The sequence below is a fragment of the Gymnogyps californianus genome, chromosome 6 (genome assembly GCF_018139145.2).
Source record: "Gymnogyps californianus isolate 813 chromosome 6, ASM1813914v2, whole genome shotgun sequence".
In the NCBI taxonomy this organism is placed as follows: Eukaryota; Metazoa; Chordata; class Aves; order Accipitriformes; family Cathartidae; genus Gymnogyps; species Gymnogyps californianus.
This window is the reverse complement of record NC_059476.1, coordinates 29,188,066-29,204,912: the sequence shown is the minus strand read 5'-3', so window position 1 is coordinate 29,204,912 and position 16,847 is coordinate 29,188,066. Positions and strand designations below refer to the sequence as shown.

General features: G+C 43.6%; 1 protein-coding gene across 1 annotated transcript; it reads left to right on the top strand.

Moving 5' to 3' along the window:
• The first annotated feature begins 1,312 nt into the window (after nt 1-1,312).
• LOC127017896 (uncharacterized) lies at nt 1,313-7,068 on the top strand. The gene is made up of 6 exons (XM_050899200.1): nt 1,313-1,429; nt 1,754-1,833; nt 3,287-3,401; nt 4,108-4,214; nt 4,448-4,562; nt 5,410-7,068. The coding sequence occupies exons 1-6, from the start codon at nt 1,363-1,365 to the stop codon at nt 5,595-5,597; spliced, it is 672 nt and encodes a 223-aa protein (XP_050755157.1). The 5' UTR covers nt 1,313-1,362; the 3' UTR covers nt 5,598-7,068.
• Nucleotides 7,069-16,847: the final 9,779 nt, after the last annotated feature.

Below are 16,847 nucleotides of genomic sequence, written 5' to 3'. Positions count from 1 at the left end.
GCCACAGGACTGTTTTGTGGAAGTGTTACAGTCATACACGTACCTGTGTATCAGGACGTCCCTGAGACGGCATAAGAAGGCACGTCTTTGTTCATGCAATGGAGGCCTTGCCATTGGCTTCTCTTCTTCAGGATCTCCTGGTCACAATGTGTTACACTGCAACTAGCAGAAGCAAGCGAATGAAAAATAAATAAAAAGAAACCTGAAAAAGTGCTGTATAAATAAAGTAACATGAAAGCAGAATGTCCCTGTCTCAACAAAAACAAACATCTGCAGACAAAATGAACAGTTCTGCTCCGGCAGGGACAATAACAACCATTACAGAGTTTGCCGGAGGGGGAGCGCGTGTGTGTCTAGCTGGTCGGGTGGGCAGGCGAGGTCAGCGCCGAGGCTTGGCAGTGGCGGGGGGTGGCAGGCCGTGACTCTGAAACCTGCAGTTTGCAGATGGGGTCGGTCAGTCACACCCCTAGCACGTGAGCATTATCTGGATAATTGGATTAATCTGCTAGTAAATGTATAGGGTAGAAATGATTGAACTTTTGTGGCAATTTTGCTAGCTATTCAGCTTTTCCCATAAATGGATACAGGCACATGAGGTTCATGGCTCCATTAAAAAACCCCCAAAACTACAAATAGAAATACCATGCAGTTGCGGATATAATATACTCACAGAAAGTAGGTTCATGTTCTCGGGACTTTTTTTTTTTCTTCTTTTCTGCCACTATTGCTGCTTTGTTTAATCTGTATCTAATAACCCAGAAGCTGGAAGTTGGAAACCATAACTTGCTCTCCTTACCAAGCAGCTAAACTCTGGATGCTACAGGATATAGAGCACATCCCCTTGGTCCGAATCAGTTTAGCCATCATTTGATGTTCTGAGCTTTCTCTTGGAGCATGAGATACGGGGTTGAACCCTGTAGGTAAGGCATACTTATGTCTTCTATATGAATATGTGTATGTGTGTGTGTGTGAGAGAGAGAGAGAGAGAAACACAGGCAGATGGCGGGGGGGGGGGAGAGAGCAAGAGCATGCAAGAGTGTGGATACACTAAACATGCTTACAGTAAACCAGTTAATCTGAAAATTTCCCGGTGGGGTTGGCAGCAGCACGGAAGCCAGACCGCCTCAGTACGGTAACAAGAAACCTCCCCTTGCCCTCCCTAAATCGTGCTGGCAAACTCTCCGCTGGCTTCCCAGCAAGTTGGGCAATATGTGCATCCCTTATCACAGCACTGCCTCAGAGCGAGGCACACTGTAAACAACCAGTGACCCACAGACATGCAGCTTTGTACCTGACTCCAGTGCTTCAGCTCTTAGGCTCCACAAGCAACAGGTAACTAGCCCCCGGTCTCCTGCAGAGAAAATGCTGTTCAGCTCCTGCCCGCTCTGGAAAACACTGGGTTTTATAAGTTTAGCAGCGCTTCTTGCAGGTAAGATATTGCCATTCTTGAATATGACTAACAATTATTTACATAGTGGCTGTCTGTTAGAGAAATGAAGCATCCCACTTGGGAACCCAGCTCCGGGTGGCCACAAACAGGCCATCAGATCGCTAACTGTTTAGAATAAATCAATATTTGCACAGTTTATTCACATTTGAGCCCTGATCGCCTCAGGTATACAAAGTAGCACTAGGACTGCAGAATACTGGCACAATTCCCATAAACAGGTACTGTTATGCGGTATTTGGGGTTTGTCCATGTGTCGGGAGGGATTGTTAACCAGCTATGTACCTGCTTCTGTTTGTCTTTTAGATGTTACTGAAATTGGAGCTTTTGCCAGTCCAAGTGAATGTAAAAGTGCAACCATAGATGACGTGAATGAGAGTCTTGAGGTAAGAGGCTGGCTGCCTCGGCCAACCCAGGGCCCGCTTTGCACGCGCCTGCTGTGGTGCTGGGAGGAGCAGGGCCCCAGCGCGTGTGCCTGCGCAGCCGGATGCGGTGGCTGGGCAAGCACAACCAGCGCCTTGCTTTGGCAATGCCTGGCTCAAAACAAAACTACACGGTGGGGAGGGGAGCGAGAGGGAAGAGCAAAAAAAGATTAGTGCCGTTTGACCTGTCGTGTCTTTGGCCCTGCTACTGTTAGTCAAAACAAAAGTCCTGTAGGTGTATTTTCCAGTTTTGCTTTGCTCCAGATTTATCAAGTGGCTTGAACATAAACAGTTATGTCTTTTGCCTTACACACATAATGTTGTTTTCAATCCCACTTTCAAATATAAATTGCTAAATATTTTAAATGCAAGTAAAGCCAGTCAACTGAAAGCCCAAGTTTTATGAGTTAGTGCCCCTGTCTTCTATGGGCTAGGCATATCATAAGAGAGTGATCAGACACTGACCCTTGACTATGGCAGAAATGGTAAAGAAATACCAGGGCAGAGCCTATAAAAAATTTTTCACACACGGTCAAGACCTCTGTCTGTAAAACAGTAACACGGAACTAATAGCTGGAGTTGGGTCTACATACCAGTACAGACTGTGAGCTTCTGCCTGGAGTATCGTTCTCATCACACGGGGGGAAAAAAAGGCTGAGGGCAGCACTTGCCGAGGAGGTGTCCTCCCAGGTGTTTGAGGGTTTTTCCCCCCCGAGATTTGAATTATATTACTTTCTTTGTATGACTGATGCCCATCACTTTCAACAATGTTTCTGTAAGCTTCAGCCCAAGAAGCAGAGTTAGCCATTGCTGGCCAGTGCTTCAGCCGCTGCCACTGAAAATTGGACTTGCTTTTTTTCATCCATCTGTGTAAGGTCAAAGTAACTGGTTATTATAATGATGGCACGCACTCGTGTTTCGGTTGTGGAGTTTACCACAGCTCTGCACTATCCACATATGTGCACAGGCACACACGTATGGACTGAAAGCTATTTATATGGGTATAGAGCAAGAGCTAGATAAAAATACAGGAAGTCCACAAATACATATTTTTACACACACACGACCAAAGATAAGAATAACAAACCCATGTTTGGTATAGAAAGAAGATATGTACAGTTGTTTATAGAGGCATCTTTTCATATATAGGGAAAAAAACCCCCAACCCATACCAGTCCTCCCTCTGGAACTCAATATAATGGAAAAACCCTATCTAGCCACTGTTTTCAAAAAAAGTTACTGGATTTCTTCCAAAAACATTGTGGGGAAATTAGTGTTACTTAAAGCTATATAATTTTCAAGATGGTTCTTGTTCGGCATTTAAAAAAAAAAAAGGAAAAAATATTTGACCACTTTCCTAAGTTAATTCCAAGGCCTTTCCTCTTCAACTTAGCCTTTTTCTCCCCTAACTCCATAGAAATATTCAAACTGCTTTCATGAAATGATCGCCAAGGGTGAAAAAGCTTCAATTAATTTGCTTGTCTGGACACTGCAAGAAACACTTGATCTCCTGCGCCCTGTTCAAGAGAAATGTGAGGCCCCTCCTGAACCGATGCTCCTCTTTGCTGGGTGTTGAACAAAGTGGCAGTGGAGAAGCACTAAGAAAATTTTTTTACCTACAGTCAGAGAGTGAGCTAAGTGTCTGCATTTCTTGGGGCGGGGGGAGATAAAAGGCTTCTCAGCAACAAGCCAGAATGCAAGAGTGCTTAACCACTGCGCTGGCAGGCATCTGGGAGGCATGGCAGCACCAACGCGTGGGGTCCCACTGTCCCCGCAGCCCAGCCTCCGATGCTGAGCAGCAGCACAGGGTCGCAGAGGCAACAGGGCCTGCTCTGCCCTCCAGCAAGAGCCTCTTTGGTCTCTGGGAGCGGGCATGTCAGTCATATTTTTCCAAGAAATATTTGGATAGTTTTGGCCTCAATAGTACTGAATGTCAGTGCTGTGAATGCAAATGCCACTTCGAGCCACTTTTAAAGTGTGACTGGGGCTGGCAGGGACTTTGCTGCCACACTGACAAGTGACGGAAAAATTGGGTGTTGCCAAAAAAAAAAAAGAAAAAAGGTTTTAAACAAACAAAAATACTTACTTTGACAAAGTCAGCCGGAGGGGGCAGTTATCACCCATACCCAGGTCAATGAGTACGCCTATGGTTTGCTTCGGAAGGGGGAGACTTTTATACTCACTTTCACTCTGATATGTTGTTTTCTCGCTCTTTTTTCTTTTTAATCCACTCAAAAGTTTGCAAGCAGCTACCTCCATGCCCACTCCCACTAGCCCCTAGAAACGGCGGCCTGGTATGTGTCACCATTGACAATGCTCAGTACTGCAAACCCATGTGCAACAAGGTAATATTCATGGTTTACTGCTGCTATTTTGCTGCATCCATTCATTAATTTACAAGTGTTTATTATGTAATGCATAATTTTCCTTGTTATACTTTTTTTGTCTCCCTTAGGGCAGGGAGAAGTTGTAGTGTTTGTATTGACCTTCACTGGCTGAATGTTTCTTCACCTTACAGTTACCATGACGTAGCCTAAGACACCGTTTGTTTGTTTTTTCCCCATCTTTGTTTCCCAAGGGTTATGACTTTCAGTTCCCCAGAAGAAGTAGACTCTATGAAGTATGTGGCAACACCACCGGGTTTTCCTGGACAACACAGCTTGTTGGGGGACGGGCACTGGCTGTTTGTAACCGTGAGTATTTCTCAGACACATCTGGTCACAGGGACGGGAGGCTCCATCTGTTTTGTTTAAAAAAAAGAGAAGTTTCTCTTTTCTTGGCATGTGTGACAACCTTGGCATGTGTAACATCATTGTGAGAGCCAGTGCTGGGCTGGCAAACTGCCGAACGAGAAATCATGTTAGCTTTAAAACTATCACGAAGGCCTGAGCATTGCTATTTCAGCTTGGGGCAGCAAATATGACGTGTGCAATTTTTGTGGGAAGATGCACGTTTTTTTTTTCAACAGTAAATAGGTATCATCTTAACACAAACTCTACGTTGCACAAGGGCTGTGGGACCCACTGGACAGACAGCAGTAGAACATAAAACTGCTGTTTATCTTGCAACAGTACTTGAAGAACCTCAGCAAAACTGGCCAACGCCTGCACTATTCAGTGTATGTACATACAATAAACCCCAGCAGCTGGCCCCCAGCCAGCAATGCTGCCTTTTTCATGAGGCAGCCCAAGGGTTTTAAGACTGCTCCCATTGCATCCAGTGAGCAATCTGTGACCTGAAGCAGGCTGACTCCATTGTTATTGCCTTAATTGAAAAATAAATGTGCATACAGATACACAAAAGGGCCAGCCTCTCTCTCCTATGGTTAATGGAAAACATTTTACTGTTGACAGTGCCTTGTTGCTAGAGCAGTTGTTTCTCAAGGTTTACCAAAAGCAATCATCTAAGCACTTTTATTCCAAGTTGAAGTCTTTAGTCTGGAAAATGGGAATGCCGGCGCTTGTTTAAAGATCAGGACAAATCTAAGCTAAGTAATTCAGCTGCTTTTTTTTTGTTGTTGTTGTTGTCATCTTTTTCCAGCCTCTGAGACGGCCATCAGTGGAGCTGAATCTGCCTATTTCCCCACCAACAGCACCTGTCTGCACACATTAGCCTCCACTGCAACTCAGACGGAGCAGCTAAACATCTTCCTCAAAGAGCTTGGTGAGCAAGGCATCAATGGCTCCAACCGTGACAAGGAAGCTGATTGTATCCTCTGTGGTTACTAACACCAACAAGCTTGTGCCACAGATCAGCCAGCCATCTGCAATCTGACATGGGTATTTTGACAAGAGAAGCGGAGCGGTGAAATCATTGCTAAGACATGTAAACATACAGCTTTTATTTAGTTAAAGGACTAGAGATCATAGTCATAATTTGACCTCAGCTCTTGGGTACAGATAAATAGGCTAAACCTAATCACATAGCTCATGGCAGAGGTGTTTCAAAGAAAGAAGATCACTTTTAGGGCTTAAATTTGTCTAGCTGGAATTAAATAAGAATTAGAGTTGTTCAATGGATTAGTTAAACACAGTAATTGTTATCAGAAATCATCTTCTGTCAGGACTCATTTACTGAGAAAGGGTCATACTTTTAGTTGCTTTTACAATTGCCAATTAATCACTCTTGTTGCTCTGATGACCATTAAAGCAATGCAAGTCACAACAGTTACTGGCTGTAGGGGTATAATTCTTTATTCATGTGCCTGCTTGATTGGGATTTAAATCAGGCTGTACACACAGCTGTTCAAGGTGCTGTGTTTTGCATGAGCTACAAACCTGAAGCACTGTAGTTTGTTGGTGGGACAACTTAAAGGCTTCTCCTCTATTTATCACCTTGAGGACATCCCACAGAAAGACATAGCCTTTAGGTATACTTCAACACACTTCCAGGAGTCAAAAAGTGCCCTGTATGCTTGCTGAAACCAGGCAAAATGGCAGGAAAAATGTAACATCTCAATCCAGTACAAAATGTGAGAACTGGGATTGCCCTAAACTAGCAGGTATTTGCATCGTGTCTTCTCTGCCAAACAGATGAAGGAGGTGGGTGTTGAGGGACCTGCATGAGAAGCTCTCTAGTTCGTGTGCCAGCTTCAGTCTCCTCTGTTCAGTCCCTGTGGGGCAAAACCATGGTGGTTCTGGACAGAAAGTCCTACTGACCCTTGGTTTGCTCTAACAACAGCTGTGCCCAACCTATGGGATCCAGGGCTGCAAAGGCTCTTCTGCGCTCACACTTCCTTGCACACCCTGGGCTTATGTGGCACACACACCTGCGGGGCCTCCCTTAGGCAGAGACTGCGGTTACCACAAGCTATGGCTTAGCTTCGGAGGGAAAGTACAAAAGCAAATGAGGTCTGGTTGGTAATAGAGTTGAGACGGGCCGTATTTAGGGTAGAGCTCTAGGGCTTTGGGCTGAGTGCAGGGCTGACCTGTTGAGATGCTCTGGTCTCAGCACAGTAGTGCTGGGGCAGCTGCTGGTCCTAGCCCGATATTTCTACAGCTTCTGGCTAGTAGTCCTCCCCACTTTTCCCCCTCTACATTCTGTTTCTAAACCTGGTCTAAACTGGGGCAGGTTTGGCTGTTGCCAGAGTTAGCAAAAATTTAGCTGGTCATCTGAATTTGTAACAGCTCTAAACAAGAACAAATATCCAAGTAATTTTTTTGTCATTGATTCTTCTCATGAAATAAAAAAAACACGTGTTCCTGCTCCAATCCCCATTCTTCTGTGAGCTCTCCTTCTTTTACACCCCCCCGCATGCCCCCCTTGTGCATGTGTACTCTGGAAAACCAAAGGCACAGAGTAAGAAGTGTGAAGAGCAGAAAACCCACGCCGTTGTCCACCTGCCACCCGGTGCAAGTGAAGACCAAAGACAACTCAGGACTGGTGATCCAGTTTATTTGTGGAGCTAAAGCTACAGAACAGACATGCGTGTGAATTATTATGAAACCTAAACAAAAAGCTTAGTTACTGCTTGCTTGGTTTTCAGTGGAATCCGTGCTTGGGGTTTTGTTTTAATTTTCTTCTGTTGAGCAAACACTGAAGCCGTAGACCTGAAGACAGCCAGCTCATCTGTTTGTGTTTCCTTTCTCTTCTTTACCTTTTCCCTATTCCTGTGAACCTCTCAGACACAGCATAGTTATGCGGTACATGATGTATAATTGACCTTTACCTCATTAATCAGTTAAATGATTCAGATATATAAAATTACACACTATCTTTCAGACTCAGAATCCAGTCATTACAAACAAAAAAACCATCAGTTGCTTTTGGGCCTAGAACCAGACAGTCATATGACTATGAGCGTAGCAGACAATTACACCAACAAAGGGGTGAGTTGGCTGCTTTGGCTGCTTGTAAACTATGAGGCAGTAACTTAAGTCATTGTGTTGGAGACAAAAGTGCTGTAGTCTTAATGAAAAGCAACGTTTTTTCAATCACCGGTGGGTTTGCTTATTTCTGGCAAACAAATAATCTCTATCAAATTAAATTATAATGTCTTTGGGTCTTTCATTTCCAGCCAATTCATTACCAGGTGATGTTCAAATAAAGTATCTGAAGCACTGAGCACTTTCCAGTATCATTTTGCTACTGGTACTAAAAAACATTTTTCTCTGAGTTATATTAAGCTATTCTAGTGACTTGCGAAACCAACCAACAAAAGAAAAGAAACCCAGTATTGGATTTCATGAGGAAATCAAACCCATTGCCCTTGTAAACTAACAGAAACTGTTAAATCTGTGCATCAGAGATCCTGCTAATGAGCATCCTACAATGTGGAAGAATTAGGCTGGAAAGCTTTGATTTGATGTGGCATGAATTTGATATTAAGCTGGAGATTGGGTTGTTGGGGTTTTTTTTTCATAAACTTGCAGAGAAGCAGTTTTGTGCTATTCCCACCATCCAAGTTATTATTTATATATGAGAAAGGGAAGTTGAACCAATAAGCCTATACGACACAGTTAAAATCTCAAGTAAACTTAATCACATTATTTCCCAGGGTAAATTTGCATAATGTTATTCAGGCAAATAGTTGCTGTATGTTTGCATTAACTTCGAGTCGGTATCTGGCCAGGCATGTCTGAGCATTGGGCCACCCCTCATGCTCCTGCTCCAACCCCGGGATGGGGAGGGCTTTGTGTTCTGGCACTCAGGATTTGCAGAGAGAGGAGAATTCATACAGAAGGAAAGAAACGAAAAACATTTTAGGCCAGTAAGCTTTCAGATCAGACAAAAGAAGCACAAGATGCTTATTTATTGCACCAGTCTCTATTGTTTTTTTTTAGGTTTCACAGTACAACCAGACTAAACCACTACCTCCCCAGAGTGTACTGCATGCTTTTGATATGTCCACCTGCATAACTGTCAGTCACCTCAGCTAAAGGCTTTGGTAATATTTACAGTGTAACTATAGAAAGGGAGGCTTTCCTGATATTAGCTCAGGGAATACAATGCTATGTTATGCTTGCTTCTCTTTCAGTCTTGTTTTCAGTCCATTATAATGTAAGAGAAGAAGTCAGTCTAGGAACTAAGCCAACAACAGTAATTACAACGCAGCCAAAAAATGGAAGGCAAAGTGCCGAGAACTGTAGTACACGAAGACAAAATTATACACGTTCTCTTTTCACAGGAACTTAGCAGCAATAGACTGGGAAACCCGTTGCTTTTGGATGGATCCTAGGCAGTAAGAGTGATCCTCAGAGATGTTATCATTCTGAACCTTCCTTTAAACGGATCGGTGGTGTTACAGCTTGTACCAGGGCTGGCTCACACCGAGCCATGCAGTGAGATCTGTGGCACACGCTTCATTCTCCAGATCACCACCGCAGCGGGGGGCAGAAACATGAGAAAACTCATTATCAGCACCACAGCAAAAATGACCAGCACTATTTCCCATGGGGCCAGGATCGTTTCTACCATGATCTCCTCCATGTCAAGAGTCTGAAGCTGTAAAGCAAAAAATGCACTGCATTACCTTCTTGCAAATAGGCACTACGATTGCGTACATGTCTTTGTTTTAGCCAGCATAGGGCTGTCAGCCTCTTTGGCCTATTATTTTCTCATCCTGAAGAACAAACCCATTTTCCCCAGCTGCAGGCCCCAGAAGAGCTCCTGCTCTCTCTCTGTCCCCTCAAGAGCCTCCGTTGAGCACCAGCCTGCCTCTCCCTTTTGGCTCAGCTACAGTCGCTGATGCTGGCATAAGATGCTATGTCCACCCTGAAACACCGTTCCTGACTCTTGGGCAAGCCTTTGTCACCTCCTCTTTAAAATGTTGATTTTTAAGGCCCTCCCCTCCCACTTAGAGCATCATTACACGAAACGATTATTACACTGGCATGTATCAAAGCTAAAGCTGAGAATAAAAGGATACGATGTAAAGAAGGGAGAACTGGAAGTTATCTGCCATCAGAATGTGCATTTTATCTCTTTTTTTTCCCCTATAAAGCAGGCTTTAGAAACTTTGCTTGCCAGAGAGCTTCAATGGACACTCAGTAAAGAATTATGTGCTTTGAAAATGACTACAAATGTATTTTAATGAAACTATTGAATCTGTTGAAAACTGATTTCTATTTGAAATGGTTTAATCAAACAAGTATGAGCTTAAGATGCAGAAAGGTTTAGCAGCCAGGCAGTGGGGCGTACGTGCAGAGCAGAAGCAGAGCTAGTAAGTCTCAAGTCTTTAGTTTTGCAAAATAGAAAGAGTACATCAGTTAGGAAGGAGTTAAACCATGTTGGTTTTGAGACAAGGAGCCAGGACTGTTAACAGGTGTGTCCTAGTTAATGGAGGGCTCAATGCAATTCCTTCAGCACAGGACCGACACACCTGAAAGCCATAACCAAGCCAAAGCAGAAGGAGGGTGAATAAAAGGTGGTGGCCAGGGGCTGAGCAGGCTATTTTTTCCCCCCATAGCCTCTTGCCCCTGCCCCCTGGCCGTGAGGAGGTTTCCTGAGGGGCTGCAGTGCTGCCTTAGGCCTGGGAATCTGGCCTAGATTTCACCAGAGAGGATCTCAGGTTTGTCCATTGCTTTTCAGAGCGGGTGGTGTACTGGGTTTCTGTCACTAAATCCTGACCCTTATGTGAAGGAGAAGACTGAAACAGTGCTGATAGAATATGCTTATTTAGAGAGAGTAGATGAATTTGAGTACATATGGGAAAGCTAATGAGTTGCCAGCAATTTTGTACCTGGCTTAACAGTGTTAAAATTGCCCTCAGCTCAGTTTTTTGCTGTGGCTTGTGAGAAGCAGCAGATGTCTAGTAACAAATCCGGGAGGATTTAGGTAATGATATTCCTTAATGAAGGCTAGCTGTCCATTAAGCAGACTCTAGACAGAGTTCCTCTTGGCTGCTAAATGAACTGGACTCTGCTACTCAGTCAAACCTTGGCTCTCTGGTGCCAACCTTTCTTGTACGTTTGCCTTCTCATCTTGCTATTGAGGTACCAGTTCAGCCTTTTTTGAGAGAGAGACACAGACTTCGACAGTGGAAAACATGTTCTCTCTCCAGACTCAGTTGTGCCTGCCCAGCCAGGGTCGGTGCCTGCCTTGCAGCAGTACTAAGACCTTTCCAGAAACCTCAGCTCTCACAAGGTTGTGTCAAGTTTTACAGTTAATGTCAAGTCTTGCAAACTGGGGAAAGGTATGGAGGATGTGAGTGAAGTTCCTTTAGCTCAGGACCTGGAGCATGCTGATGGCTGCTGTCTCCTTGCTGGCTAAGCCACATACCTGTGGCAGGATGGTTGCTGGTGCTGGAATGCTGCCCACCAGGTTCATTCCCTGCAGCCGGCTGTGCTCTGTGTCCCTTTTCACTGGAGCTACAAAATAGCTACTTGGTTTTGCTTGTTTTTCATCTGCTCAGACCTGCAGCTCTGACTGTTGGGGGCTGTGCTCTGAAGCTCGTTAGGTTATGTGATGTTCTGACCTTTCTTGTGGCACTCTTGATTTTATTCTTCCCTTTCCTGCTGGTTGGTGGATGAAGGTAAGTGTGAGGCTGCTGACAACCAGGGGAGGCAGCTGTGGGAGAAGGGATGTTTGTGCTCAGGGAGCTGCCTTGTGCTGCTTCATTGCTTGCACACAGCTGCTGCACTGGGAATATCAGAGGTGGGCCTCTTGTCCTCTAATTCAATTTTCTTTGTCCATCAATGAATTCCTTCAGATATCTTAATTTCCGACTTGCTTTGTGGTCTCTTGTTCCTGCCTTTTTCCCTGTCAGGCATTTTCTGTTAACCTCTTGCTGCTGCTACTTTTGCTTCCTTTTCCAGCTTTCATTTCAAGTCTTGCTGTTTGTTATTTCATTCTCTTCCTCATTCCCCTCTTTCAGTTTGTTGCAATTCCCCTGTTTGGACAAGCAGTTATTCAGCTGTAGTTTGCATGGGAAATACCCAGTCCCTGTTTTCTGCTGTACTGATCCCTCACCAGCACCTGGCTAAGGGAAAAAATCCAGTGAGAGCATCCACTGCTCCCCCAGCAGCCTGATCTGGTGAGGATGAGAGCAGAGCACTGCCCCTTTCCTTAAATCCTGGCTGTGAGGGAAGGTCACACCAGTTAAACTTTCACAAAACAAACTTCCAGTGATCTTCAGCTGGACTATATACCATGTTGCATGAGAAATAGCGGTCCTAAGACACCCTGGATGCTGAGGATGAAGGAAGGCTCTGTTCTTTTCCTCTGCTGAGAAAGTAAACACTATGGTTTGAGGTGAGGAAGGTGAGGTGTGCTTGAGCACACAGATGGTAGAGGCACCATGGGGAAGGCACCCCTCTACTTCTTCCCTTGGTGAAGAAGACATAACATATCACTATGCTTGCATAAGGGATCGCTGTCCTGGCAGTCGTACCACTGGCAGTGAAACAAAGGTTGGACAAAACAGCTCTATGCATGTCTGTGGGGGGAAGCACTCACTGGGAGGCATTGCTGGGTTTCTGTCTGCCTTGGCCCTTCTGAGGAGCTGAAATGCTCTGCAGTCAGAAAATGGTGAGGGTGATATTGCAGAAGCAATTGGGAAGTGATGGGAAGTTCTGCGATAGTGTGGAGACAGCTTCAAGGAGTCAAGGCTGTAAAGAGCAGCAGTTCATTTGCCAAGGGCCTTGTTTGCCTATTGGAGCTGTTGACTACATTGGCTTTAGCTAGAAAAGCTGCTGATGGCTAGTAACTGATAGTAGGTCTTATCTAATGTCCCCAAACTATTAATTTGTCCTTCACCTACCTATTCTGTGCTTTCCCTGCACTCATGTGCTTGTGTTTCAAGGCTTTGGGCTCTTAGCTTGTAAGCGAGCGAGTGTTGCACAGCCCTGGGGTGCATATGCAGCTTGCTTTGGTCTTTTCGGGACTGAATACATCGGCAACTCTTCGTAACTATGCCTATATGACAAGAGGGTCATGTCATACGTTAGTAATACTATGTTACATAATTTTCAGTAAGACGCATCATAAATAAGGTACATTCATGACAGTGGAATCTGTCTCAAATAAATAGGTGCACTGACAAGTGAGTCTGCTAAACTGTGGTGCTGTGCAATCGGCAGGTACAGAGGCTGGAGGCCATGACCCAATGACCCTTCTAAATGTTGCTTGCCTGTGTCAGCCAGCCTGTAAAAGCTGTAAAAGATCTGGGACTGCTCAGTTCATGAGGCGTTTCTCACATTGACAGTGTTTGATGCACACAGGCTGCGTTTGGTTAATCTTTCCAAACAGCCAGTATCCCTGCCAACTTTTTAAACCTCTAAGGTTTGATTATGGGAGGGTATGAATGAATTAAAATAGCGGTCAACCAAAACGTAGCTCTAGAAATACAAAAGCAGTGGTGTTTCTTTCAGAATAAATACACACCATCACTGGAGCTTTGCAAGTTCTTTGTCAACTAAAATCCTCATCAGTGAATGTGTGAGCATATCAAATCTGGTCTCTAAACCACAAAATATTTTGCAGTGAAGGATGCTCTAGATCTATCCCCTAAATTTAACAACTGGGTAGAAGAGTAAAGGCCTCTGTAAGATTGGAGCTGAAGTCAATAAATGGAATGCAATAAATGACTTCTCTAAAGAAGTATTGTCCTGGTTTCAGCTGGGATAGAGTTAATTCTCTTAGTAGCTGGTACAGTGCTGTGGTTTGGATTTAGTGTGAGAATAATGTTGATAAGACACTGATGTTTTAGTTGTTGCTAAGTAGTGTTTACAAGAAGTCAAGGACTTTCCAGTTTCCCATGCTCTGCCAGCAAGCAGGTGCCCAAGAAGCTGGGAGGGAGCATGGCCAGGGCAGCTGACCTGAACTAGCCAAAGGGGTATTCCATACCATAGAACATCATGCCCAGTATATAAACAGGAGGGAGTTGGCCAGGAGGGGTGGATCGCTGCTAGGGCATCAGTCAGTGGGTGGTGAGCAATTGCATTGTGCATCACTTGCCTTTTCTTGGGTTTTATTTCTCTCTTTTGTTACGTTCCTTTTCATTACTATTATTATATTATTATTATTTGTGGTATATTTTATTTTACTTTAGTTATTAAACTGTTCTTGTCTCAACCCACGAGTTTTACCTTTCCCCCCCTCCGCCCCATCCCATGGGGAGGGGGAGGCAGCTGCGTGGTGCTTGGTTGCTGGCTGGGGTTAAACTGTGACAAGTATACAATAATGAAGGCAATTTGAGGAGGAGAAAAGAGGCCTATTAGAGAAGTGTGATTTCTGGTTGTACCTTCCATTTCCAGTGTTTAAGATTTGCCTGAAGCTACACAAATTAAAGGTTTTTTTCTTCATCTTTTGATGAAGACCTTTTTGGACACTAAAGAGGGGTCGTCTTAGCGCAGTGGACAGAATCCTTTCTTGGAAAAATCACAATTCTATCCTTATACCCTCCACAGAAAACAAAATTATAACCTTGTTACATAATTCTGGAAATGAAGCTGGTACGCTTCATTAACTACATATGTTTAATGCAATCTAAAGTGGGCCTTGTAAAAATGTATGTCTTAAATTGTGGATTGCTCCACTGCTCCCCTTATCTTAGCACAGATCCATTTATGAATTGTCATATCTTTAAGATCGTGGCACACAGTTGTCACAGAGGACTACAGAAGCAGGAAACAAGACTTGCGCTATAGTGTATTTAGCTGATGTACTTGTCTGCCAGCTTACAGCATGCTACAATATAGGAAAGCCAGAAAATATTGTTTGACCATTTGATTTGAAGCCTTAACTTTTGATTATTAGGAAAAAGCAAAAACACATATAGGCAGACAGGGTGATTGACTCTTTGGCATGGGCTGCTCTCTTCCAGTGAAGTAGATGGGCAGGGTACAGCTGAGACAGCTGCCTTGCAGCTTCTGCCCTGCAAGGAATCTACCCCAATCTTTCACCATCAGCTGAAACTGTTTAAGAGTGCTTGTCCTGCCTGTTGCAGGCATTGCTGTATTGAATGTAATCTTTGATTCTAGCTGTAAGGAACCTATATGAAAAAGTCAGTTCTTTTTCTCTGCTAATCTTGCATTTTTTTCTCCAAGTTACTCATGAATATCTTTTGATTTCAGAGAACTGACATTAGGGAAAACCTTACAAAAAACCCAGATGTATTTATCCCCCATCACAACTGGGGGAGGAAGCTATACTTCCTCAATGTACGATGAGGCCAAAAGCTGAAGGTAGCAATACTGTTATGCAAAAAAAGGCTTATTTGCAGTCTACAGAAGTAGTGTAAAGCTTTAAGACAGCCTTTTGAAGCTTATAGGGGTCATTGTAACATGAGAAGGTCCCCGAGCAAGATGTTTGTGGGAGGTGGTGGCCTTCCAGTCTATTACTTGCTCTTGGTTGTGGTTCCTTTGAAGACATTTTGCATGGGGCAGAAAGATGATCTGGTGTCTGAATTGGCACCTATTTATACAATTTGTCCTCTTCCAAACTTCAGAATAATTGACTATCATGTAATAATTTTTTTCTCTACTTGGAAAGGTCACAAATTAGTGCTGCTGGCTAACCTCTGGGAACAGAAAAACAAGTTTTAAAAAATTCTTTGGGAGCCTAGTAAATTTGTAAGTGCTGCCACCAAAAGGCAGAATGGATCAAACTCTGCAAGGCCTGTTTCATATCAGTGAATTGAGTTATATTTTCTCTTGTTTCTATTGGGATATTCCTATTAGTAACTACAGCACTTAATGTCAATCAAAAAGCACCTGAGAGCAAAAGACTCACTCAGCTGGAAGCAAACAAGAAATGTAGGCAAAGACTGTTTGCCTTTCCTGAGAACCTCAGTGCCTGCAACAGAACAAATTCCCCACTGGTGGACTACTCAGTGCTGCTCTTCCTGAGTAAAAACCTTGCTGCTAAATATTTGTAAAGCAAGCATAAACATGCCTCAGGCTGACACTTGCTTATAGGCTTGTGTGTCTGAGTATTTATGGAAGCACATCAAGGAAATTAGACCCTTGACTAATGTCCAAACAGGTGAATTTGGTGTTTAATTTTGTGCTGGGTGGCCTGCTCTAAGATTTTTCTTTCTAGTGTTACTTGAAACTCTTGGCAACAGCATCAGGTTCTACCCCAGATGTTCTCGTAGGCAAGAAAATACTGACAAATGTAGGCATATGGATCTCAGCAGTATGTATCATTTGCAAAGACCTGGCTGGAAACACATATTGGGAGGCTTGGTTTTGTTGCTGTCCCTGAAGCGGGGAGCAGGGCACTGGTGTTCATGTATCTTGTCAAGTAATCACAACTTGTTTAGCCTCTTCCACATTCTATGTTGGGGGGAGGAGAAGGGAAGAGAAAAACTATTCCTACATCAAAGAAAATGATTGTGGCTTTAAGAAAGACCAATCAGCCAGAAGAAGTTTTCTACAAGAGCTCTAGGCCATTCATTGTACTGTTCAGTAATATTTAAGCGAGAATCAATCCTTCCCTTTTCCTTCTGCATCCCCAAAGGCAATGTCCTATTCAGTGTAAGCTTGGATTTGCATTATTACTGAAACAGACTGAAGCTAGACCAGACAGTACAAACGAACTTCTACATAATGTAGTTGTATTAACACTTTTGGGAATACCTTGGTCACAGACTTATCTTTGTGTAATCAAGTGACCGTGCTCAATCACTAGTTTGCCTGGTGGGGATTAATCTCCTGGTAGAGATTAATACAGTCAGATTGGATGAAAAAACACAATCGATAATACTAAACAAAAACACATATCTGAAATGTTAAAGACTGAATACTAGTTATCTTTACACAATCATTTTTGATATTTTAGCAGGTCAGCAATTCCACTGAATTATGCTAATTAAGTATATCAGATAAAACCAGATATGTAATATTGAATTTCCAGTATCTTACACAAACAGGGCTTATAGCTCTTTATGTGGGGAGGGGTTTTATTATCTAGATGTGAGAGCTGCCCTCTTGGATAGAAAGATCAACTCTCAGTTGCTTTAGCACAACTGGAGCTGCAGAACACTTCCCATTTCGCAGAGGTGTGAACACCTCTTCTTCCAGGCATGTACTTATTTT

Excerpts from the sequence above, each read along its gene's own strand:
- LOC127017896 (XM_050899200.1), top strand. The coding sequence starts at position 1,363 with ATGCTGTTCAGCTCCTGCCCGCTCTGGAAAACACTGGGTTTTATAAGT. Across the intron at positions 1,430-1,753 it reads TTTAGCAGCGCTTCTTGCAG|ATGTTACTGAAATTGGAGCT; the intron begins GTAAGATATTGC and ends TTTGTCTTTTAG. Across the intron at positions 4,215-4,447 it reads GCAAACCCATGTGCAACAAG|GGTTATGACTTTCAGTTCCC; the intron begins GTAATATTCATG and ends TTGTTTCCCAAG.